Source organism: Centroberyx affinis, unplaced genomic scaffold, assembly GCF_046629955.1.
Source record: "Centroberyx affinis isolate AG114_WGS23_722 - 3 ecotype Tasmania unplaced genomic scaffold, CSIRO-AGI_Caff_v1 ptg004226l_1, whole genome shotgun sequence".
Lineage (NCBI taxonomy): Eukaryota > Metazoa > Chordata > Actinopteri > Beryciformes > Berycidae > Centroberyx > Centroberyx affinis.
In genome coordinates this window covers 120,001-145,000 of record NW_027281968.1, presented here as the reverse complement: position 1 = coordinate 145,000, position 25,000 = coordinate 120,001, and the positions used below count along the sequence as shown (strand labels likewise).

Here is a 25,000-nt window from a genome sequence, read left to right as displayed (position 1 = left end):
GCTCCAAAATACTGATTGCATCAGCCCAAAGTTTCACCCCTGCATCTGTCAACTGTACTGCTGAAATATGAAAATATGTTGCGCTCTCTCTCTCTCTCTCTCTCTCTCTCTCTCTCTCTCTCTCTCTCTCTCTCTCTCTCTCTCTCTGCTCTATCCAAACTTCATGTCCTCTCCTGCCTCTTCTTTCTTTCCTCTTTAACTTCTTTCCTCTCTCTTCCTCTCGTCTCGTCTTTCTTCTCTCCTCGTCTTGCCTCGTCTCCTCTTGTTCTCTTTCTCTTCTTTCCTCTCATTTCCCTAGTTCTTTTCCCGTCTCCTCTCCTCTCTTCTCTCCTTTCATTTTTCTTTTCTTCTTTCTCTTCTTTGCTCTCATCGTCTCCTCTTCCTTCTCCTCTCCTCTTCTCTAACCTTCCTTCATGTCCTCTCCTCCCTCTTCTTTGTTTCTTCTTTATAACTTCTTTCCTCTCTCTTCCTCTCATCTTCTTTCCTTTCTCTCTTTTCTTTCTCTTTATTCCTCTCACCTCTCCTCTCCCTTCTTTCTTTTGTCTTTCCTCTTCTTCGTCCCTTATATCTTCCTCCTGCTTTATCCTACCTTCACATCCTCTCCCCCTCTTCTTTATTTCCTCTTCAACTCTCCTCGCCTCTCCTCTCCTCTCCTCTCCCCTATTCCTCTCTTCCTCTCTTCCTCCTCAGTTCCAGTTCATTCACCAACATGCTCATACTGGTCCAGCTAACCAGCCCCACTGGGGCCCATCAGACTCCTAATGAGAGTCTTAATGGTTCCTCCAGGGGCCTCTAATGATGGGCCCCTGTGTGTGTGTGTGTGTGTGTGTGTGTGTGTGTGTGTGTGTGTTAGTACCTATGTGTGTGTTTTCAGTCCAGATGAATATTTGTATGTGCAAGAATATTTAGTCTGAGTAGTTGAATGTACGGTGAAAGCGTGCGTGTGCACATATTCACCTGTTTTAAGTTCCCAAGCATATTTGTCTTATGTGTGTGTGTGTGTTTGTGTGTGTGTGTGTGTGTGTGTAGCACAGAACACACTCAGACTCCCACAGTTAGTGTGTGTGCCTGTTTTCAGTTCCCAAGCGTATTTGCGCACATAAGAATGTGGCAGTTTAGTGCGTGGTCGGCGCGTCTAAGTGTGTGTGTGTGTGTGTGTGTGTGTGTGTGTGTGTGTGTGTCTCCCTTGGGGGCCCCTCTCCAAGCCCCATGACCTCTGTTACATTGCTGTGATTGGTAGCCTTTCCCTCTGCACCTAACACTTTTTTCAGTTCAGTTCAGAGTTCAGTTCCCGTCGTAAAGTTTCGTTTACATGTTTACGCATACGTGTGTGAATTTAAGACCCGGTAGATTCTGATGTAAACCTGAAAAGCTTCTTTTGTCGTTTGCTGTCTCAGTTGAAATGTATTTTATCGTTTTTACGGCTTTTCTGTCCTATTGGATACTAAGAGAGCGAGAGAAAGAAGAAGAGGGAACAGCATATACGTTCTGCAGACATTTTCCTCTTGAATGTTATCTAACTTCTGTACCCGCCAATCACAGCCTGTCTGTACTGAGATGTTGAGCTGGAGGTGAAACTTAATGTTTTATTTCCATTTTCCCCTCAGGCCTTCGGGAACGCCAAGACGGCCCACAACAACAACTCCAGCCGCTTCGGCAAGTTCATCCAGGTCAACTACCAGGAGAGTGGCACCGTCCGGGGGTGAGACACACACACATACACATACACACACACACACACACACACACACACAACCTTTTACTCTTTTACCTACTTCCCTGCTGTAGCGTTATTTTTATATCTGGAGTCTTTGCTTCTTCTAATTAGAGGAGCTGTACAAGAGGAAGTTCTTTGTCAACTTCACATTTAACTCGTGTGTGTGTGTGTGTGTGTGTGTGTGTTTTCAGAGCGTACGTGGAGAAGTACCTCCTAGAGAAGTCACGTCTAGTGTACCAGGAGCACAATGAGAGGTGAGTCAGGACACCACAGACACTGATACCAGTGGTAGATATTTGGCCGATACTGGGCGATAATTGGATGATACTTGGGCACGTTGTGATACATCAGTCTACTGAAGTAGTGGTGTCTAACCCAACTAGGTTTCCAAAGTTTTTCATACCAAGGAACCCTGAATCTGGGGAGATCTTTGACAAAACTGTCTCTACTGTATGTGTATGTGTGTGTATGGAGATTAACAGTGGAGACGGTGAAAATAGTTATTGTTATGCTGGTATAGTATGTTGGTGTAATATAGTGTTTTTGTATAGTCTTTTATTCGGCTAACTTCAAGGTAAATAAATAACGGTGACATCAAATTATTCTTCATTTTGCTTGGGACCCTGTCGAGGACCCCTGATGGTCCCCGAACCCCAGTTTGGGAACCACTGCTGTAATCACAAGCTCGCTGCCCTAACCCACAGTATACCAGGACGGTGTGGTTTAGCCATCAATCATCCCAATTCAGAAATTTGAATCATTAAGAACCGTGTTCCCTCTCTTCTAAGAGCTAAGATGTCAAATCCATATCGCTGCACTCACATCTTCTTTGTCTGAGAAACTCGACACCTGGACAGCCTTCATTTCCTCTGTGAACTGAGGAAATATCAGGTGTCCATCTAGAATAGGCCACATTAACCGGCCTCCGCCCCTCGCTCAGTTGACAGCACAAACTCTCTGGTTTCCCTCAGAGTTTGGTCAAAATGCACACAGGACTGTTGATAATTTGCATAGTGTGTAATGAACAATGAGTAAATATACAGATTTCTATGTCATGGAGATTGGTTACCGGTGTAATAAAAACCTTATCTATCCTCACTGTTACTTCTTGTACACACACACACACACACACACGTCTCCACTGCCGGCCCCAACCACAATCCCAAATCACTCATCTTCCAGGCAGCGTACACACACACATATATGCACACGCACACACACGCACACACACACACACACACACACACACACACACACACACACACACATACATGCATACACCTCCACCTGCACCTATACCCACATCCCCAAATCATTAATCTCTCAGACAGTGCACACACATACATACACACACACACACACACACACAGAAATCACTCATCTCCCAGGCAATACACACACACACACACACACACACACACTCTCTCATCTCCACCCGCACCCCTGTCCCCATATCACTCATCTCTCCCAGGCGACAGTAAAAAAGTCAGCAGATCCCAACAGCATAATAGCTTTGTGAGGGGAGAACAAAAAAAAAAAACTAAAACCCTCTACTGGTCACCTAATCCTCCTAACCCTGATTGGCCCGGGGTTTCTATTTCATCCTGATGACAGGCCCTGGCGGCCATATTGATAGGGTGGAAACTAAAGACAGGCCGGGGTACGGACCTCCCAGACGGCTCAGACCAGGGGAGAGGGGGGGAGTGAGGGGGGTTGATGATAAACTGCATACTATCTTAAATCTTACCGGCATGTTCCACGACGGGTCGCCTCTGTACGACGCCGGGGGCAGAAGAAAACGCAAGGAGGGAACAAGCTGAGCTTTCCAGGGCCGCTGTCGAGCTCTCTGGCCGAGTCTGGAGGGCAGCGAGGGTCAGACCAGGACCGAGTGACGAGGGAGTCTTCATCAACCATGGGTCATTCTTTTAGTATTAGAGGTAGTAGCAGAGAATGTGATATCCATAGCTTATTAACCATGATTCATTATTATTATTATTAGTAGCAGTAGCAGTAGTAGGGACTGTATCATCCGTAGCTAAATTACCATGTTTCATCATTATTATTCTCATTATTATTATTGAATTAGTAGCAGCAGCAGCAGCAGGGACTGTATGATCTGTAGCTTAATAAACAACCACAGTTCATTATTGTTTTTTAGTAGTAGTAGTTGTAGGAGCAGCAGTAGTAGTGACAGTCATATTATCAGTTGCTTAATCAATAACCATGGTTCATTGGTAACACTTTACAATAAGGGTCACTAAGTTAAGGGTTAGTTAATGCTTAATAAGCATTAACTAACCCTTAATTAACAGTTAACTAATGGTGTTCATGTTAACTAAGGTATTAATTTATACATTATTTAATAGTCATCTTTATAAACTATTTATACTGTATAAATTAATACCTTAGTTAACATGAACACCATTAGTAAATTACACATTTGTTAACTGTTAATTAAGGGTTAGTTAATGCTTATTAAGCATTAACTAACCCTTATTAAGCATTAACTGACCCTTAACTTAGTGACCCTTATTGTGAAGTGTTACCGGTTCATTATTATCATTATTTTAACTGTTAGTAGTATTAGCAGCAGTAGCAGTGACAGTAGTAAAAATAGTAGCAGTTGTAGTAGGAACTGTATTATCAGTATTATTATTATTTGTATTAATAGTAACAGTAGTAATAGGCGTATCTTCCTTCTTTTGTTGTTTGTTCATTTCATGTGTTGAATTGCTCACTTCTGGATTCAAATATCGACTCCTTTATTGCACATAAGTTTCTAAAAAGAGGGAAAAACTTCACAGAAACACCCATCCTTGCTTCTGCCACCAATTACAGCTGAGGACGTTGTAATATCCTCTCCCCGGGCGTTCTAACGTTTCCACCGCGGCGTCCGCTCCGCCGAGCGCCCAGCGTCTCTCCGTGGAGAGCGAGCTCCTTTCCAGCGGTAATAGAATTACATCTCAGCGCTGGCCGGAGCCCCAGCCTTTGTCACGGCTAATCACAACTCCTTACCTCCAGCCCGCACAGCACACTGCTCCTTTGTTTGACTTGAAACACGAGTCCGCCGGGTCGAAGGTGTGACATATTTGTTACGTATTGCAGGTTTGGGTTGTGAAACGGGCCGCGGATAGAGAGATTTTCACTGTATGCCAAAGCCTTGAATGGAGTCTCACCAGTCCTCCCCGCTTGTCCTCTGAGACAATTTAAAATGAATCACAGTGTTATATTCAAGAAATCAATACAGCAAGTCTTCTGCCGTCTTTCTGTCGTAGAATCATACCTTCTAACTTGTGTGTGTGTGTGTGTGTGTGTGTGTGTGTGTGTGTGTGTGTGTGTGTGTCTAGGAACTACCATGTATTCTACTACCTGTTGGCAGGAGCCAGTGAAGAGGAGAGGAAGGCCTTCCACCTGCTCAAACCTGAGGAGTACCACTTCCTCAACCAGGTACACACACACACACACGTGCTCACACACACACACACACACACACACACACACAGCGTCTGTGTTATACAGTGTCCTCAATGCATATAAACAGCAAAATAAATGCACATAGTTCTAAACAGATTCCATATGTCATCACCCAAGATATGTGTGCCGTTTTGTTGTGTTATCCAGCAAATCATTAAAATCACATTTCCGTGTACGTGAAGGACAGAGGTAGCAGAGAAAACAGGATTTATGTTGCTGTGATCGCATTTGGGAGCAAACCAAACAGATTACGTTTTTACAGGTGACATTACAAACTTGCTTATAGACTCTTAAACATCTCAACTCTAATGATTGTCTTCGGTTTGCATTTTGCAAATTGACGCAGGTTATTTCATATGTGTGTTTTACATATCTTCCTGTACAGTCAATGAGACTGAGTTTTTCATTAAATCATTGCTGCTGTGTTCACTCATATAGATCAGAATATAGACCTGTCACACAGTGTTTGGATAGTGCTTACCGCTGGTTATGAGGGACTTACCACCATGTTGGAGGAGGCACAATAAAGGAGGGATTGTGATGATATTGCCTCTGCCTCCCTGACAAACCAAAGAAATTGCCTCATTTTTTTGGAGTCATACTGTGTTCAAGTAATACTATAGGATAGAAACAATAGAAGGGATAGAAAGATCAGGGAGGACGTTAGAATTTTTCTCTCTTTGTCGTTACTTGTCCAGCATGGTGGCTTCTCCTTCATAACCACTTACCAAAACCTCCATCGCATCAGCAAATCAGAAGTTGTTTACTGCCAGGCACATAACACACACCAGGCAGTAGTGTTGGTGACATGGTGCTGTGACAGGACAACAGGTAACCAGGAGACACAGCAGTACAGTAACTGACCCAGCAACACGAGGACATCAGAGATCTCATGTATAATGCAAAGCAGACAGCGTGGTGAGGTTTAAAGTTTATCGTGCTGAAAAGAATTAAGAGAAGACACATGGATTAGAAGTGGGAATAACTCTTTTTCTCTGTTGGAAATGGTGAACTAATGTCCCAAATGCAGGCAAGGATGAGTTATTATTTGTCTAAAAAAAAAAAAGCTGAGGCCCTGTGTAGGGAGATTGATGGAGACACTGAAGATGATGAGAGACAATTTCTTTGTCTCCCTCCTTTCTCTCTCTCCTTTGGCTCTTATTTTGCTCATTTTTCATAACTGGAGCACCTCTCAACACTCCAAAGTGTTGATTGCATCAGCCCAAAATTTCACCCCTGCATCTGTTACCGGCAGCACTGCTCATGTGTGTGTGTGTGTGTGTGTGTGTGTGTGTGTGTGTGTGTACATGCCAAAAACCCCCCATATGTGTGCATCTTTTTCAGTGCATCTGCGTGCGTTGGCAGCAGATGTGTGTGGATTCAAATTCCCTCTTCCTATCGCAGGACGCTGGGGAGGCGAAAAAAAAAAGAAAAAAGAAAAAGAAAAACCCTCTTTGTTCATCTCTTTTTTGGCTTTACCCAAAAAAGTAACAGTTTTTTCTCCTCCCTTAATCCCCACGACAACAAAAACCCCTCGCTGCCTGTTACTATGCAGCTCTGTTTCCATGGCAACAGCAGGAGTCGAGAGTTAATCTGGCGCTGACTCGCTCTCGTGCAGAGGGCGCCGGCGGTCGCGTGTGTGTGCGTGTGTGTGTGTGTGTGTGTGTGTGTGTGTGTGTGTGTCTGTGTGTGTGTGTCCCTGACAAACAGCAGGCATGCGGCCAACACACACACACACACACACACACACACACACACACACATTGACACTCACAATCTAAATCCTAGCACACATGGTGTCACAAAGGAGCAAAACGATTATCCATATTTAGCTCTCTCTCCTCTCTGAGATGGATTTGTTCTCTCTGTCTGTCTGTCTGTCTGCCACTTTTCCTGTCTGTCTACCTGTCTGTCTGTCTGTCTCTCTGCACTTCTGGAATAGAGAATATCTGAAACATAAAGTTTTCACCAACAACATTGTCTCTTGGTCTCCACAATTCAAACCAGTTCTGTCACCCGCCGTCTGCGATTAGGTCACGGTGTAGTGGATTCAATTATCGCAATCTGGAGATTTGTGTGTGTGTGTGTGTGTGTGTGTGTGTGAGGATTAGTAATCTTTTCCTCATGTATTAACAGCATGTGTCATCTCTCCGAGTCATTTGAAAAGCGCGTGTGTGTTGTTGTTGTGTGTTGTGTCAATTTCCACGTCTTCTTAACCCGCTCTGCCTTGCTTCCAGATGACAAAGAAATCGCACAAACTCCCCTGGGACAATTACTATGAGAGCGAGCTGGTCAGTATTGCGTGGATGGGAAGTCGTGTGTGTGTGTACCCGTGTGTGTGTGTGTGTGTGTGTACAGGCGTTGTCTTGGTTCTCTGGGTTTTTGGTGCTGGGTGCCAGTCATGGTGTTATTCTGTCGTCTGTCAACACACTCCTTCTTTCACTGAGATGGACCAGATGCATAAAGATGGCAGCGACCTGGACTGACATCACTTGCTCTTCTCATCACTCAGGGAGTTTAAAATTTTTGAACTCCCAATAAAATGTTTAAAGGGATACCTTAATATCTTGGATTTTACTATAATTGGTTATTTTTTACTCAAGAGATTCTTGTATATTTAAAGAGTTTTGATATCCAGTATTTGAAAAATGTGACACTGACTCTTATGATTGACAGCAAAAGTCAGTTAATCATGGTGCTTTTTCAATAATAGTGTAACTTAGTGTAAGTCTTTTGTTGTCAAAATGGTAACACTTCTTATGTGTATCTTATGTGTTGCAAAGATAAACTTAAGGTTATAATTTTTTCCCAAAAGGAATATATAGTATTTTGCAATTGATCTCTTTCTTTCCTCATTCCTTAGTGAAAGCAAGTGGCATGGCTAGCTGGTTAAACCAAATAAAATTCAAACGTAAAGGAATCCCTTCAAACAGATATTTAGTTTTGGGTGCTTTGTGCTGGAGGATGAGTGATGATGTCAAACCTGGAGTCCACCATCTTTAAAGGGAAGGTTCAAGACTGTCAGAGGTCAATCCTACTGATGGAATCAATTTCAGAGGCACTTTCATTACATAGTCCAATAAATGTACAGGAGTTTGTCCTGACAACTCATATAGTGACATGAATACCGACACATGGTACACGGATAGCAGAACCTCACACTGCAAGAGTCATAAAGGAACAATGATACACTGTAGACATGCAATAGACAGTAGATTATATGTTGCTCTACATATATACAAAAAAACATGTGTATAGACTTATGTAGATAAATAAGTCTTTATACTACAATGCACTTGAGACAAAAGGCTTCTTCACACTGGTGGTTTCAGAGTAATTGCCTTGTTCCAATAGCATTATTTTTGCAATGCTAGCATAAGTCAATGGAGATTGAAGCGATTTCAAAAGCGCAGACTAGCCATTCCATTTACTTCCATAAGCTGCAATAATATTAAGAATTTAGTAATAAGAACTGTTTGAAAGGGCTTATATGTGATTTTTAAAGAAACTGACACGCAATCCCTACATGTATGTTCTGAGAGATGGCTTCAGGAATGATCAGTAGGATAGGCTTCACATCCTGAAACTTCCCTTGAAGTATGTGGTCCATTTTGTGTGTGTACGTGTGTGTGTGTGTGTGTGCGTGTGTGTGTGTGTTTGCTGTTTCACCGGTCTTGAGCCTGCCACTGTCTTGCCAGCCTTCACCTGAACTGGGTAATGTTTGGTCAGTGGGATTTGTTGTGTGTGGTTAGGGGATTTAATGTCTCCTAATGGAAGATTACCTTACCTTGACTTTGCCGGCCAGCAAACACTTGACAGAGAGTCGATTAGTGTGTAAATACAACTATGAGGAGCAAAGGCCCTCGTCTATTAGTCTTGCACCAGTTCTATCTTGACTTTGGCCCTGCACCTCCCCCTTTTCAAACCTTTATTCATCCAGGAAAGGTTTTCTGAGGACACTCGCTCTTTTTCAGCTCTTCATATTCTTACAGTTTAACACACCGACACCTGGGAGCTGCCCAGTCCTCCGAGTATTTAATCCTTTTACTTTCGTCTGTCCTTCATTCTCTTCCCCCTCTTTGTCCCTCCCCATTTCATTCTCTCTCCCTCTTTCTCTCACTCCTTCCTCCCCCCAGCTCCTCTCTCTCTCTCTCTCTCTTTCATTTCTTCCCTTACTCGTCTGTCCCCTCTGACTGTTTGTTGACATGCTGTCTCTCCCAGGGGTCAGCCAATGACCTCATCAGTCTGTGACCCCACTATCCAAGGAGATGATGTCACCGTCTTCCCAAACTCAGACACACACACACACACACACACACACACACACACACAGCAGCCCTTGACAGCTGTCTGAGCATCTGACCAACCCCGTGGGCCTATTTAACCTTTGACCTCTAGCAGCGGCCAATAGGCAGGCAGCAGTAAATAGAGACACCCAGCTCTTTGAACCGTGATGAGTTTATACAGATGCCAGATGCAAGGTCTAGTGTTGAAAATAGAAAATAAACAAATTTAAATAAAAAAATCTAGTGTTTGACAGAAGATCCCAAAGACCAAACATTTCGTCTTGATGTTTGCATTTGATGTGTGCAGTCGGGTGTTTTGTTCTGGGCCATGGTGGTTGCGGGTCTGCATTGTGTGCCTGTTTGGGTGTCTATGGTTTTTTGCCTGGGTGGAATGTCTCGGGACGGGCTGGCATGCTGTTTTTGGCACATCACCGGGCACTTTGTCTCATATCACTGCGTGGCTTGACAACAGAAATCACTCAGGTCTTGATTGAGTTATGGTAAGTAACAGGGAAGACTCAACTCGATGCACAGCACATAACTTTTAATTGGATCCATGAGCGATCTGTTATAAAGTTCCATGTGCCGTTGGGCTCCTCGCTTGATTTCACTTACTAGTGTTCGCCTGCGCCAGAAGTGTTGTAAATTCTCCACTGGCTTAGAATTACAACCACAGCATATGAATACTGAAGTGAGAAAATAATCTTTGTTTAAAATAGGTGAAAAGAACAGATTGTTCCTTAATTATCCCTTTACTGGACTCAAGAATCCCTTGTTTTTTTACCAAGAGTTAAGGGTTTGGTTTTAGACCAAAGTATTCCCTTGCAACTGGCCAACATTGATCTCTTTATTTTCCCAACTTCCTTGAACATATCACATTGTGCCGCTTGGCATGGAGGTCGAACAAACCCGGCAATTTGAAAATTGCCTTTTCCCGGGACTTACCCGTCGCTGGAGAAGCCTCAAAACCCCTTTGTTGCAATTGGAGAAGCTCACTGGAGAGATATGCCAATTGTTGGCTTTTCAGTTCCTGGCAAGTTACAAGCCAAAGGAAAACAATGGAGACGAGAAGAGTGTTGAATGTTAAAGTGTACAAGAGGCCGATCCAGAGTGTGGATTATGGGTTCCCGTGTCTCCTCTCGCTGGCCGCTCTCTATGGTATGTGCTAATTACAGCTTGAGTGAGGCTCGCTGCCGGAGCAGAGACATGCTGACCGACCGGAGGGCCTGTGGAGACACACACACACACACACACACACACTGACACACACACACACACACACACTCTCTCACTCGTTCACTCACGCCAGCACTCATTCAGTATCTCATTTACTGCAGCAGTCAGTCAGTCATTCATTCACTCACATGCTCACTTATGGTAGAAGTCGCTCACTGGTATACATTCATGCAGTCACTCAATCACACACTCACTCATTCACTCTCAAACACACACACACACACACACTCTCATGCTTTTGCAGGATGCTGACGCAATCGTAATATTCACTAGTAACACAAAGCACAATTTTATCCCTTTAGTAGCAGTTTAGTAGCAGTGAAATGGAGCTTTTGTGTTAAATAAAGAATACTTTTTAATGCTGATGCCTCTCCCTTGTTCTCACTCCGTCTATCTTTGTGCATGTGTGTGTGTGTGTGTGTGTGTGTGTGTGTGTGTGTGTGTGTGTGTGTGTGTGTGTGTGTGTGTGTGTGTGTGTGTGTGCGTCTTACACCAGCAGGACTGCTTTACAGTGGAAGGAGAGGACCTGAAACATGACTTTGAGCGGCTGCAGCTGGCTATGGAGATGGTCGGCTTCCTGCCCACCACACGCAAACAGTAAGACGTTTCTACACAGAGATAATCAGCTCTTAACATGTGCTGTGTGCCTCTGCGCCTTTATCATAACTGTCTTTCAAGCTCAGTCCCGCTGTCTTTGAACTCTAGCAGAAGCAGGATCAGAAGTTATTTATTTGCCAAGTACAATGAATATACAGGAGTTTCTCTATGGTATTGTGGTGAGGAAATATCAACAGCTCAAAATACATTCAGGCAGACATATGGAGACAAAAAGACCTCACATTCAGTACAAGGAGACAGATAGTAGATTATACAGATCACTCTATATATCCTGAATTTCCCCTAGGGGATCAATAAAGTGCAATTTTATCTTATCTTATCTTATATACACATTCAGCATACTATCACAATGAGCATTCAGGCAGCACAACATCTGTCTTTTCTCTCTTCCTTCATCTGACTTTGTCTTAACACCATCTTAACTTGTTTGTTTCTCATCAACTGTAACCTGCAATTTTGGTGTTTTTTTCATTTTCTTGCCCAATTTGAAATCTTTACATTGCTGTTGCATCCCAGTGTAAATTCTACAAAAGCTGTTTTTGTCAAGTTTTGTAAAGTCGACTTTTTGGGAAATGCACAGTTTTCATCTGATAGTAGCAGTATAAATGTCGTCTCCTTCTCTAGCTCTCCCTTGCAAGCAGTGTTTAAAGGGAGATGTTTTATTAGATGACATGAATAGGTTAGAGAGACTGTCCCATAGCAGAAAAGTCACAGGTTTGATCCCTGCAGCAGCCAGTGTTTCCTGTTAAAGTCTCCCTGAGCAAGACACTGAACTCCCTACCTGTTCACTTTTCTTTTTTTTTGTTAAGTCATGCTGGATGAGAGCGTCAGCAGAATACTTAAAATGTAAAATGTAAATGTAGTAACCAGAGCGTCTCTCTCTTCCTTGTCAGGATCTTCTGCCTGCTGTCGGCCATCCTGCACCTGGGGAACATCCGCTACAAGAAGAAGACGTACCGGGACGACTCCATCGACATCTGCAACCCAGAGGTCCTGCCCATCGTCTCCGAGCTGCTAGAGGTCAGATACGCACTGACACACAGCCTCTTCCCCTAGACCGAATCACAGTTTTAAAGTTGAAGTGTTGGCCGTTGCTTACTTGAATACAGAGTTACGAAATGCACATTTTACTGTGCTGAATTAGTCCTTGGACAAAAACATCTAACATCCTTATTTGACTGAAAAACACAGCTGCTTTGCTTTGATTTCTGACATGTTATCCATGGCTCCTGGAACTGGATTTTTGTTTTGGGGAAATTCTACGATACCAATACCTTATTTTTGCAAGTTCTCGGCCCAATATCCAATACTGCTTACTTTCCTTTACTTTACTGACTTTATTGTCCCCATAGGGAAAATTTATTTGCAGTGAGAGTGAGAGAGGAAACCTGAGCCACAACAGGTTATAGTAGACACTGCAGCATCGAAATGCACACTGCAGTATACAGAAATGCAGTGTGGGTTTAGTTAAGGCAACTCATCACAATCAGCATGATCAATGTCAGTGACTGCTGTAATCAAAAAGGTTTTCAGCGATCCAACAAGAACATCAACAACTTAGTCCGAGCCTTGTTTTACTTTTTTATTTTAGGATTTTATGATGCGTTTTTGAGAGTCCAGCAGAATTATTAACCTTATAGGAAAGTGCAATAGGAGTTTTGAATCCTATTGCACGTATATTTTAGAGGTTTAATTTGGATTGGACAAAAATCACAAAGGATCTTTTTGTCTCCCGTATAGTTTGTGCTGAAACGCAATACTCTAAATACTTTGAAGGATAATAAAAATGAAGAATCGGAGCGGGATCTTACCACAGGGCTAGTTTATTCTCCCTAAGCAGCCTCCTTGCCATTTTGTCTCCCAGAGATATTCCATCATCATGCCCAGTGAAGACACTTAAAACTTAAAACGAACCTACTGAACTTTGAAAAGAAATCGGGAATCCATTTTGAGCATAGGAGTTTTTTTTTTCCCCTCTGCCGTGTTGTTTTTAAACGCTGTGAGAGAGAGTTTACCTCCAGTGTGCGGCTTTTACAAAGCAGCCTTTTAGTCCGCTGAGGGCTTTATCCACACAAGAGCAGCTTGTGGTGACAGAGGAAGCTAAGAGGTGCTTCAGGTCCCAAAGAGCGGTCTAAACCATCCAGCCCTTCCACAAAGTACTATTTGTGTAACGGCTATTTTCAGACCTGTTATGCTTGTGTGCCGTTGCGTGGGCGTTCGGTAAAAACAGCAACAGTAAAAACACAGAAATTGTTTCCAAATTCACCTGCCTGGTTAAATGAGATTTAAATGAATATTTTAAAAAAATGTCAGACAATGATCCAAGGTTCTGCCATGCGTGTTGCTTTCTGTCGTGATTCTGTTTTCCAGTTCAGTTCAGCCTTTGCTTGTCATCAACTTTTTATTGTTTCTTTCCTTTCTTTGTTCTGAGGTGAGATGTTGTTGTTTTTTTTATCTCAACTGCACAAATTAGTCACTTGTTCCTCTTTTTTTCCTGTTTTTTTTTTTTTACCATTATATTTTAGCAGTGAGGTGATAAAAACATCACCTCACTGCTGTTTTATCACTCTTCAAATAAACTAAAACTAAACTGAAAAGCAAGTCTTCTAAAGCAGTGATTCTCAACCTTTTTCATATCAAGGACCCCTAATTTAGTCCACATTAGGGCCACGGACCCCCATTTGATGAAATTTTGTCTCTCAGACCCAAATCTGAGAATATTTTATTGTTAGATATGATTTTGTCCAGAACTCCCATCTGTATTGAGGGATAACAGTGAAACTAATAATTCTTCTACATCCTCTAATTGAGTTAACTTCTTGTAAATGAAATTATGCTGAAGTTAAACAATTCATTCAACTTTCCTGGGACCCCCTGGAACCCCCTCAAGGACCCCTGGTGGCCCCCGGACCCCACATTGAGAACCACTGTTCTAAAGGCTTGACCTATGCATATTTTCCTGACCACAATCTAAGCAAAAATATTTTTTTTAAAAAGTATTCTTGTCTGAAGGCTGAGAGCGGTTTGGACGCTGCGATCATACACACACACACACACACACACACACACACATCGGCGTACACTGTGAGGACAGGTCAACCATGCACATGCTGTTCTGTTTTACCTTGGGACTGAGGGAACGGTGTCACTTCCCAGTCCCTGTTACTGACGTGCTTGTAGAGTCACTGACACGGCAGTGACCGGTCTACCGGAGACTCCTGTCAGCAGCTCCTCCGGGGTGTTATGACTGCGGAGAGCCGGCCACGGTTCCCCTTTAACACCAACAGCGGTCTGTTCCTCCCTCCCAGAGGTCCGGTGTGACTCGCTGTGGCGGTGAGGCGGGTTGAGCCACATGTTGACCACATGCTCTGCCTTAGTGTTTTTAAGTTCAAGTTTATTTAGACCTCTGTCAGTTGGTGCAGAGGGGATGGCTGCTCTTCTTGAAGTGCACAAAATTTGTAGAAATAAAAATAAGGACAAGGAAAACACAACTGTATAAAAAAACATTTTATCTATACACTATAAGGAAAGCAATAAGGATAGGGTGATATATCGAAATTCAATATATCGCAATACACAAAAGTGACAATATGTATCGTTGGGCTGAAAAATGAAGCGCAATATTAGCTACATTTTTTATTCTGCTGTAGTAATCACAAATGAGACGGCTTGACCATCACAATTTCACAAGCTCTCCATCCAAATTAAATTATTTGCACTTTGTAATGACATCTTTAAATTATTGTTTATATTCTGGCAAGCCAATGCCCCTGCTAGAAAGATTTGTGAAAGAAAGAAATAAACATAATTCTGCACAGTCAGACTGTCATTGACAGTGTATCGTGAGATAAGCGTATCGTCTCATCCCTACAAAGCAAGCATCACCTATCAAGGAAAAACTAAAATGCACCTTCGTTAAATCAAACAAAACAATAACTTTAATTACATAAGGAGCTAAATACAGCAAAGCAAATGCTTGTTGTGATTTACAGTCTGCAGTCCGTAACACACACAGCTGAGCAGCCGATCGTCCATTTACTTTTGGTCCCCTAAAATGGGCGGACTATGTATAAAAAGGGCTTTAATTCCCACACGGTTCACCTGATACGGATGTAAATACCATCAAATTAAAGCTGACAGTCTGCACGTTAACCTAAAGTTAAAATCCAATGTGTTGGAGTACAGAGCCGACGGACTGCACTCTACCTTTTTGTGACGCCTTTCTTTGCTTTTAAAACTTTCTTCTCTGTTACTGATGATACATTACTTTTTTAAGGGGAACATGAGTCCTTTTTGTACCTTTTCTACTGCTTTTTGGCACTCATACCTTCTGATCCTAACGTTGATGATGCATGATTTCATAATTATTCTACTCTTCCACTCATTGCGAGGCCCTGTCTGGACACGACCGTCTGCTAAATGGCTAAAATAAGTTGTTGAGGTTTTGTAAGTGCAGTGGTTCAGTCGTGTATGAGTCACGCAAGGTTGGAACTGCTTGAAGGGAAAGTTCAGCCAAACTGCTGATGCTGGTAGTTTTGAGTAAGTACTTTATTTGCATGGCTGAATCGCCGATGTTGGAAATCACACAGTACTTCACATATTATGTTTCTAAAATAACCTACTTACTTTGATATGTACAATGGGCATCGTTGTGGAGAGGATGAGATGTGAACCGCCTCTCTCTCGCTCACAGTAGTGCTGTGGTACAGTCATGTGGGGCAATTCCCAGGGAAAACCGATTGCCACGAGTGTCGATTGATGTGTGAATGGGAGCGAGACTGATCGGGACTTCCTGTTTCCTGTGGGGGCGGAACTGGAAGAGGAAGTGCAGCTAGTAGGGCAGGATGGGGGTCTGACAGACTGGATCCTCTGGGCTGTGGAGCGGAGAGACTCGCGCCTGAAAATCTGAGCCCGGCCCGACCAGAAACATTCCAGTCCAGAGGGTATCGCTTTTTGTGACCCCCGAACCCCACTAAAGCCTGAGTTTGTTGATAATATTCAAATTCTAAATGGCTAAAAACTTCTTTCTTGCAACAATAATTTGAACCTAAGGCCAATCCAAACCGAAGGAATGTGTTCATTCATCCCAATCTGGCCGGAGCCCACAAATTCCAGTCAGGTCCAGTCAGGTTTCCTGCTCATCAGTAAACATGCTGATTTCATTGAACATGACTTGAGGGTTTTTTCCAAATTGTTAGGGTCCATTTCTCATTTTGGAATGCATTCAATCCACCAAGCAAGAATTTTTATTAAAATGTCAGCCTAATTGGTTTGCAATTGGTTTCCACGGCTCACAACCGCCTCCCATGATTTCTTTCGGTAGGGGAAGATAAAGGAATAACTGGCAAACCAGTTTTAAAACTTGACAATTTCTCGAAATAACTGCTGCTTGATTGATTGTCAAAAAGTAGTAAAAGTGGACCCCGACACTTGGATATGCGCTTTGCCAGTGAGTAAGAAAACATTAAACTGCCTAATTTTGTGATGCAATTTGTTTATTTCTCTACAAACAAGGTAAGAAAGAAAGAGAGAACAGCATCTATCGGGACTAGAGGTTCGCTAACCTAGAATCTGACTTACGCTCATCATGTCCAGGGGAAAAAAGTGGTTGGTTTAAGAGCAGAACCACTGACCCCAAACCAGCGCTTACACACTGATGTCTGCCATGCTATCACAGCCTTGTTAAAACACGGAGCGGCAAGCTTGTTACCAAGCGACAAACACATGGCAGTGCACAGGCTAAAGACCAATCACCCAGCCGCAGAATAGGCTTTGCTCTCACTTGAGGGATTACCAGGCAGTGTGAAATGAAGTCTGATTATGCCTTCCCCCCCCCCCCCCCCCCCCCCCCCCCACACACACACACACACACACACACACACTCCTCCTCCCATCCCCCCTCCTCTGTTTACATCAAAGGCCTTACAAAGGAGGCAACTGACAGAAATAGATCCATAATGGTATTAACTGTAACATCAACACCCTTTGCCTTTACACATAAAGACATGCAGTCACATATGCGGAGACAAAGACATGCTCTCACATGCATTCACACATACACACACACACACACACACATTCACACACACACACACACGCACACACACACACACACACACACACTCGTGCTCTCAGCAGCAGCTGTTCAACCCACTCCCATGATCCCTGTGGATGGAGGAGATATGTGCGGTGACATCTGCCTCTCCCAGTGTGGCCCTGTCGTCAGTGGTTTGTCTGGGGCCAAGCTTAGTGTGTGTGTGTGTGTGTGTGTGTGTGTGCGCGCATACCACATAGTATTGTGTGTATGTGTGTGGACGCAGGACAGCGTTTATGTGCACTCTGTGGCCCAAGAGCTGCTAATCTTGGCCAGCTATGCTAGTTAAATGCAGCTGGGTTATTATGAGCATCGGCTTAGCAGAGTGGAGGGTCAGTGACGGCAAAATGTCGCCTCTCGTTATCAAAATGACAAAAAGTATTTAACAAGACCGTGATGGAGTTCAAAGTTCAACGTCTGATCTTGTACAGAAAAGCAACAAAAATGCACAGCGCACTTCCAGCAAAATATTTTTCTGTGACACTTTATCACAGAACGCTGAAGTGGAAATATTCTTTTCACTTGCTTCCTCCACAGAGATTTCACTTAGATATAGACACTCCAGCCTCCTGTCTTGTGAGCCAAGGCAGTGTTCCTCCCCTTCAACTTTGTCCCTGATCTTGTTTTTTTTTTTTTTTTTTTCCCTCCCAGGTGAAAGAGGAGATGCTGCTGGAAGCGCTGACGACCAGGAAGACAGTGACTGTCGGCGAGAGGCTGATCGTGCCCTACAAGCTTGCAGAGGTGAGCTTTCGGTTACCGCGACACCCAGACGAACACCCACCCACCCGCCTACCCACCCACCAAACTACACAGAACCTGTGGACCCTACCTGATCTTCTCAAACCGATGACCTGTGACCCCTTAACACCCCCCCCCCCCCCCCCCCCGTGTCCCTGCCTGGTCTCTCATTCCCACCAAACGTTTATGAACTGAGAAGATGCCAGACATTTAAGGAAATTGTTAGCAGGCAGGGTTTACCTCCTTGTCATTGTCTATTTTTTTTCTCTTCTTCTCATGCTAGTGGTCAGAAGGCCTGTGTGGTGTGGTGTGGAGGGGGGGGGGCGGGGTTTAAGCACATTCCAGTCCAGCCTCAAGAAAGCAAAGCGGAGCCCAACTGTTTTGTTGTGAAGTGCGTCAGCAGTAGGGGAGATTCTGTGTTTGTGTGTGTATATGTTTGGGAGGAGGAGGAGGTGGAGGAGGAGGAGGAAGGGGGGGGGGGGGGGTTTGTTGTGGCGCTGCAGCCTCCCACTCCCCTTGTTTCTGTGGGTCTTTTGATGGGGGGTCTCTTCCTCTGCAACTTCCCGTTTCCTGTCAAGACGAGCGAGTTAACCCTGTCCACGCTCGCTCCGAGAAGAGCCACACGTTCAGCCTGTACTGTACTCACAGTTTCACTCGGGGACGCTTCAGTTGACCTAGATACGGCGCTCCGATGCATATCATCACGCTCGCGAATGTTAACTTTCAGCGGTTTCCGTTCGTCTCCCCGCCTCCTGTGCCTTTGATGGTTGTAATTGTAATCGGTCCGGCTCTCTGCCGGTGGCTGCAGGGCCTTTTGTCTCACGAAGGAAATGCTACACATAGATAGTCTGTGACTCTTGCTTGGCTCCAGCCCCCTCCCCTATCTGATCTGCACGTTAGTTTTAGCCCAACAATGGCTGCACCCCCTGTCCCACCCCCCACCCCCACCCCCACCCCATCCCTCCAGTCATGTGGTCTCATCTCAGGAATGTGCAACCTCCACTGGAATATACAGTAGAGAGGCCAGAAACCAGATCCTGTGTCTGTCTGTTTGTCTCTCTCTCTCTCTCTCTCTCCCTCTCTCTCTCCTTCACACACACACACACACACACACATCACTCCCCCACAGTCCCATATTCCAGAGAGTAGCCGTGTAACAGAGGCCCAGACAATGTGATCAGAAACCTAATCCTGGACGAGGGCTGCAGCTATGATAAACCTTGTCCTGCGGCTTCTGGTGTTATGCTATGGAAGTTCCCTCCTGTCCTTCACCAGCTAGCCTCACCCTCTAGAGGGGGAGACGGTTGGATATACAAGGACATGGAGGGAAAGAGAGAGAGAGAGGGAGAGAGGGGTGGAGGGAGAGGCCTTCAGGTTTCTGAAAGTCCCCATTTGACAGAAGAGGCAAATAAAGAAAAAGAAGAGAATAGCAGAGGGGATCTCCTGCATGGAAATCCCCAGATATGTATTCTCAGAGACGAAAAGAGAGAACTCCATATCCAACTCTCATGCACAACCTATTATTGTGTATCTGTCCCCACAATAAGGCAAGCTAGCAGGCATGGAGGTGAGGATTATCTACCACATGCTGCCTCTCCCCCTATCTTCTCTCTCAGGTCCCTGTCAGCTTCTCTCTGGCCCCCCACCCTCCATCCCCACCCCCTTCTACAGTGAAGCCCTGCCTTAGTCTGGCCGAGGGCCCTTGGGTGCAAGCTAGGGCCACCTGTGGAATCCATGACTTTCTGATGTTCCATAACACGCCTGTTTTTGTACAAGGCAGAAGTGGGGAGAAAAGAACCTGGCAATTGTTGCTGGTTCCTTCCTCCTTGGATGAGAAAGGCTAGTGTCCCAGGCAGCTGTCCCGTCCGGCCCGGGTTGAGAGTGAGGCACCCGGCCCGCTGTGCTGGAGAGTAGAGTTAGAGTAGAGTTTGACATTTATTCCTGAACCCAAGAGCACCTTAACAGACCATTCAGGCTCGGGGTGAGTCAGGGTGAATATCTCTCTCTCTGAAGTGCTCGGGTTTGCCTCAGGCTTAATAATCAGAATAATAACAATGTGATACCTTATTGATACCTTTAGGGAATTTCTCTTTTTGCTTGCTCAGCTATAGAGCAGCATCCCTGAAGCTGGTAGGGATTCAGAGTCTTGCTCAAGGACACTTCAGCAGGACTGATGCTTGCCAACACAGGGGCTTGACACGGGTCCTCAGATTGAAGGGCGCTCTCTCTAACCAGTAAACAACCCAAGATATTGTTAAAAATACAGCTGTCAATTTATCACTGATTATTATTGTTCTTTTTGGGCTGGGGGGGCATTTTCACCTTTATCTGACAGTTTAAAGTAGAGACAGACAGGAAAGATTGTGAGAGAGAGAGAGAAAGGTCCTGGGCCAGATTCGAGCCCAGGGCATCATGTTTGCATGGTACACACCTTAGACCGCTGAGCCACCAGGAAGCCCCAATAATAATAAAATTATTAGCAATTTCAGCCTTTCGCTGGCCGTGTGCTCAAAAAGCTATACCCTTCAGGCTGAGCTTGGGTTTAGAGAGAAAGGTTTGGGTTGGGCTGGCGCTGAATTTGAGTGTGGAGAGTTTGTTGATCTAGGCAGCGACCTGAAGAGGACAGAGTCTCAGTTTCTGTAACTGAAGCCTGGAGACTTACCAAAGTGAGAAAAGATCAGGGTTTATGTGGGGCTGGGCAATATGGACAAACTCATTTCACAATAATCCTAAAAAATTATTTTTATATCAGTATTTACTGATATCTGCTAACATGCAAAATCACGTTACATAATCACATTTTTGTTCGTTGTTTTAGATTTCATTTTGGCATTATTTTTCTCATTACTTTAGGTGATAGCACTGTATATCACGATAACTCCATATCATTATTTAATTTTCACAATATGATTCTACTGAAACACGATAAATAATGAATTATTGCCCAGCCCTACATGCATGCATGTATGTATGTATGTGTCTGTGTGTGTGTGTATGTGCATGCACATGCGTGTGAGCCCATGAGCCTATGTGTGTCAAGATAAGGTATGCTGACTGTGACTTTGTTGATGGCGCTGCAGATAATCTGAGTCCACCGGTTCCTTCTTCCTGTTTGAAGTCAGACGGGGGGAGGGGGGAGGCGGCTGGGGGGAGGGGGGGGAGGAGGAAGGGGGAAGGGGGGGACGGCGGGAGCAGAGAGCCACTCATTCATCTGCTTTGCATTCATGTAAAAAGGTGCTGCTTCATATAAAAACGTGGTTGAAGCCACATAGGGAGGCTTTAGAGGTATTCTCCCACTGCTCTGCACGTGTAAAGATATCACAAACACACTCTGACTTGTATAATGTCACACACAGATGTAGAAACACACACACACACACATGCACACTGATGAACAAAAACAACAACTACATAAACTCTAATTAAAAACATACAGGCAGATTGGCATATTATGGTGGGACACACACATGCACACGCACAGACACACACACACACACACACACACTGCGCCCTGTAGCGAGGAAGCTAGCGAGCCACGTGCGGTGTAAGCCCATGCTGAGTGTTTTACACCTCCTGTGGTTCTCTGGAGAGAGAGAGAAAAAGAGAGAGAGGGAGAGAGACAGGGGGAGAGAGAGAGAGAGAGAGAGAGAGAGCAACAACTTCCCCACAGCAGAAACTTCTAATTACAAACACCAGCTAAGGCCTGTTTTAATGACCAAAGCCGTTACAGTTTACAAAACTCTCTGATAAAGTCCCTCTAATTATTTTGTCAGCCTCTTGGGTGGCTCTCCCATAAAACCTGTTTCAACCCATTTGTTTCCATCCATGTTTCCCCATAGCTCCTAACTACTTCCATTGTGGTAAATAATTAAATTACATTGTGAACGCCGAGACAATACACTCTCAGTGAGCTTGTCAAATGCTCAAGTCGCATCTGCCGATCCCGCCGAGTTTCCTCCTGAAGCGTTTTCAATCGTGATCCTTTTTAAAACGTTGAATTATTCATAGCAGTCTTACATAACCTTTAGGAGCAGGAACGATGCCGGCACCCGGTCGCTAAAAATATCACAAACAATCAATAATACAGGAGGGAAGAGGAGGCTTTTAAAACTGTTGGCTACATGTGGCCTCGCTGGACGCTGTTTTGAAGAAAGTTAGTAAGTACACCCACATCGGGGGGGCGATCAGGGTCACACTGTTCCAGAAAGCCCTCGCTTTGTCGTTATATAACCGATTCAAGTTATTTAAGTGTTTTCAGTGTATAATTCATACGTTCTACTTGACCTTTCTTTACCCAGGCCGAGCCAATTAAGAACATTTCTTTATTTACAGTAAAGGCCTGGCGAGGAGGCAGGAGGCATTTAGAGGGGGAACATGATCAAACGGTACAGTAATGTGATTTGGAGTCGAGGTTACAACCTGCAGCAGACGCTTTTACTCACAACCAGCTTGACATCAGATAAACCGAAGCCCCTGTCATTCTCACTACTGTCAACTAGCTCATCTGCTGCTATTTGTTATGTAAGTGGAGAAACCGATGCCAACAGAATGGAGTTGGTCTGCGGTTGCACGGGTTATTGTCCCCAGCATATGAGGAGCAGTAGTTTTGCATTTATTTCACTCACCAGAGATTTAAGATTGTATCAGAATTACTATTTTGATTGTAAGTTTAACTGCCCCCTCCCCACTTTAAGCAAAATCAGTTAATGCATTTCTCTACTAAATCATATCTAATCTACAAAAATCTTCTCAGATTGGGTTCCATAGGACAAAATCCTATCAAATGTGGTTCTGTGGTCTAATGAGCTATTTGAGGGTCCTTGGCATGAGTTTGGGACCCCTAGTCTACTGGTCCAGGCAGATTTCTGTTGTCCTCTTTCACAACCCGTTCAATCATAACACTTGTAGCTGCCAAGCAATGTGCTCTGGTGTCCAAGTCTCCATTTTAGCGCACTTATGTTAGCTTAGCATGCCTTTCATCATCTGTAAGGGGAGAGAATAGTTTCACTTTGGCTTGTTGAGGCATAATAAAGGCCCCTTCTTGGCAGTGTTGTTTTTTATGGATCGATGAGGTGTCCAAAAAGTGATCTGCGGGTCTGGAGGCACTTAAAGCTCTGGCTCCCGACTCAAAACACCTAAAGTATTTATACTGTGCACAGCAAGACCACAAAACATAAGAAAAGAAACTTGGAGTTGCAAGATTGCTAGCAGACTGGTAGCTTTAAAACTTGGTCGGTGTTTGTACAGAAACCTAATGCCCTCTAATAAGAAAGTGACATTAGTTAGTCATTATTACCCTTTAACCATTTCTACATACAGCCTGATGCTAGCTTGTGTTAGCTTCCTGACTTTAACCACCTGTGAATTACAGTAACAAGGTTGTTAGCAAATTGGTAGCGCTGATGCTAGCTCATTTGTGGTACTAGGTAGGTACTATATCGTCCTCTAATGAGATTAATGCCCGTTCAGTGTTGGCTTTTCCCATTCATTAATCACAACAGCCTGGTGCTAGCTTGTGTTATTTGCCAGCTTTGAGGCAGCCATGTACATCATGTAAATGTAATGCAGGTTGACAAATGTTAGTTATTTCAGTTTTTGTTAAATTTTACACTTCACCACCGGTGCAGCTAGGCAGGCCAGAAGGAATTCAACACCAAGATTTACATGCAGGCCGGATCCAAATTAGTGACAGGCTTTGAGTTTGACTTGTGGTTTAAAACATTACTCATTAATTTGGCTCACATGTTCACTGATGTTTTATGACCTGCTCATCTCCGCTCTTTGCTTTTTCCCAGTGGTTGGAAAAGACATTTTCTTTCTCCCAGTCAGAGTCCCAGTGGATGAGGCTGGTGTCTGTGCATTAGTTCATTAGTCGACCTCTCCTCACACATTTAAGATGACACTGATCCAGTTTTAGAGTCAAAAAAGAAAGAGAGAAAGCATTAATGTTGTGTCTCTCCTTTGTTGCACTGGGCTAAGCTGCTGCTGTGCAGTTGGCAGGTGTTTTGAATTGACATGTTGGCAGGTTGTTGTGCCATCTTCTAGTTAAGCGGTTGATACCACAATGCCCAATTTTTCCAAAGTGCTTCATGCCATGCTGTTGAAGAAGATCAGCAAGGAAACATCTGGACAAGAAATCAAAACAAGAGGGATGAAAATATTGTACTTATTGCACATGAAGTGTTCTCCTATATTCATTCAGCACTTGTGGGCCACCACAGCAATATTACCACCAAATGGTTCAGCAGGGGAGGGGCGTTACTTCAGGGATGCAATGGTGTGTGTGTGTGTGTGTACGTGTGTGTGTGTGTGAGAGAGAGAGAGAGTGAGAAAGTGAGAGTGATAGCACGCACACAGAGTGGGCTTTGACAGCATCAGCCCCTGTTACAGATTATGGAACCCATATGGTTTTGATTGGACCGGAGACTGACGTGTTGGTGTGTGTTTTGTGTGTGTGTGTGTGTGTGTGTGTGTGTAGGCGGGCACGGTGAGGGACTCCATGGCCAAGTCGCTGTACAGCGCGCTGTTTGACTGGATCGTGTTCAGGACCAACCATGCCCTGCTCAACAACAAGGACCTGGAGGACAATGCCAAGGTAGGGACGCACACACACACACACACACACACACACACACCCATGCAGACACACAGATTTGTATTTGTGTGACCTCCCATCGTCTCACATACATAGACGCTGTGTTATTTTGTGTTAAGCATTATAACATAATTAAATTGGGTTTTTTTAACCTATTTACCTGAAACTGTATTGTCCTGGTACAGTAAACTCCACCCATCTGGGACTCCATGCTGTTTGAAACCAATGCCAAGAATTATTTG

The 25,000-nt window shown here is 44.2% G+C and overlaps 1 protein-coding gene across 1 annotated transcript in view; it reads left to right on the top strand.

Moving 5' to 3' along the window:
- Positions 1-1,607: 1,607 nt before the first annotated feature.
- Positions 1,608-25,000, top strand: part of LOC139664327 (unconventional myosin-IXAa-like) — a gene marked incomplete at its 5' end in the record, with an annotated part of 78,501 nt that continues 55,108 nt past the window's right edge. Inside the window, 8 exons of the mRNA XM_071543116.1 lie at positions 1,608-1,702; positions 1,909-1,971; positions 5,065-5,164; positions 7,429-7,482; positions 11,210-11,310; positions 12,225-12,351; positions 18,077-18,166; positions 24,642-24,758. Of these exons, the coding sequence (XP_071399217.1) occupies positions 1,608-1,702; positions 1,909-1,971; positions 5,065-5,164; positions 7,429-7,482; positions 11,210-11,310; positions 12,225-12,351; positions 18,077-18,166; positions 24,642-24,758 (747 nt within the window). The remainder of the gene's footprint in view (positions 1,703-1,908; positions 1,972-5,064; positions 5,165-7,428; positions 7,483-11,209; positions 11,311-12,224; positions 12,352-18,076; positions 18,167-24,641; positions 24,759-25,000) is intronic.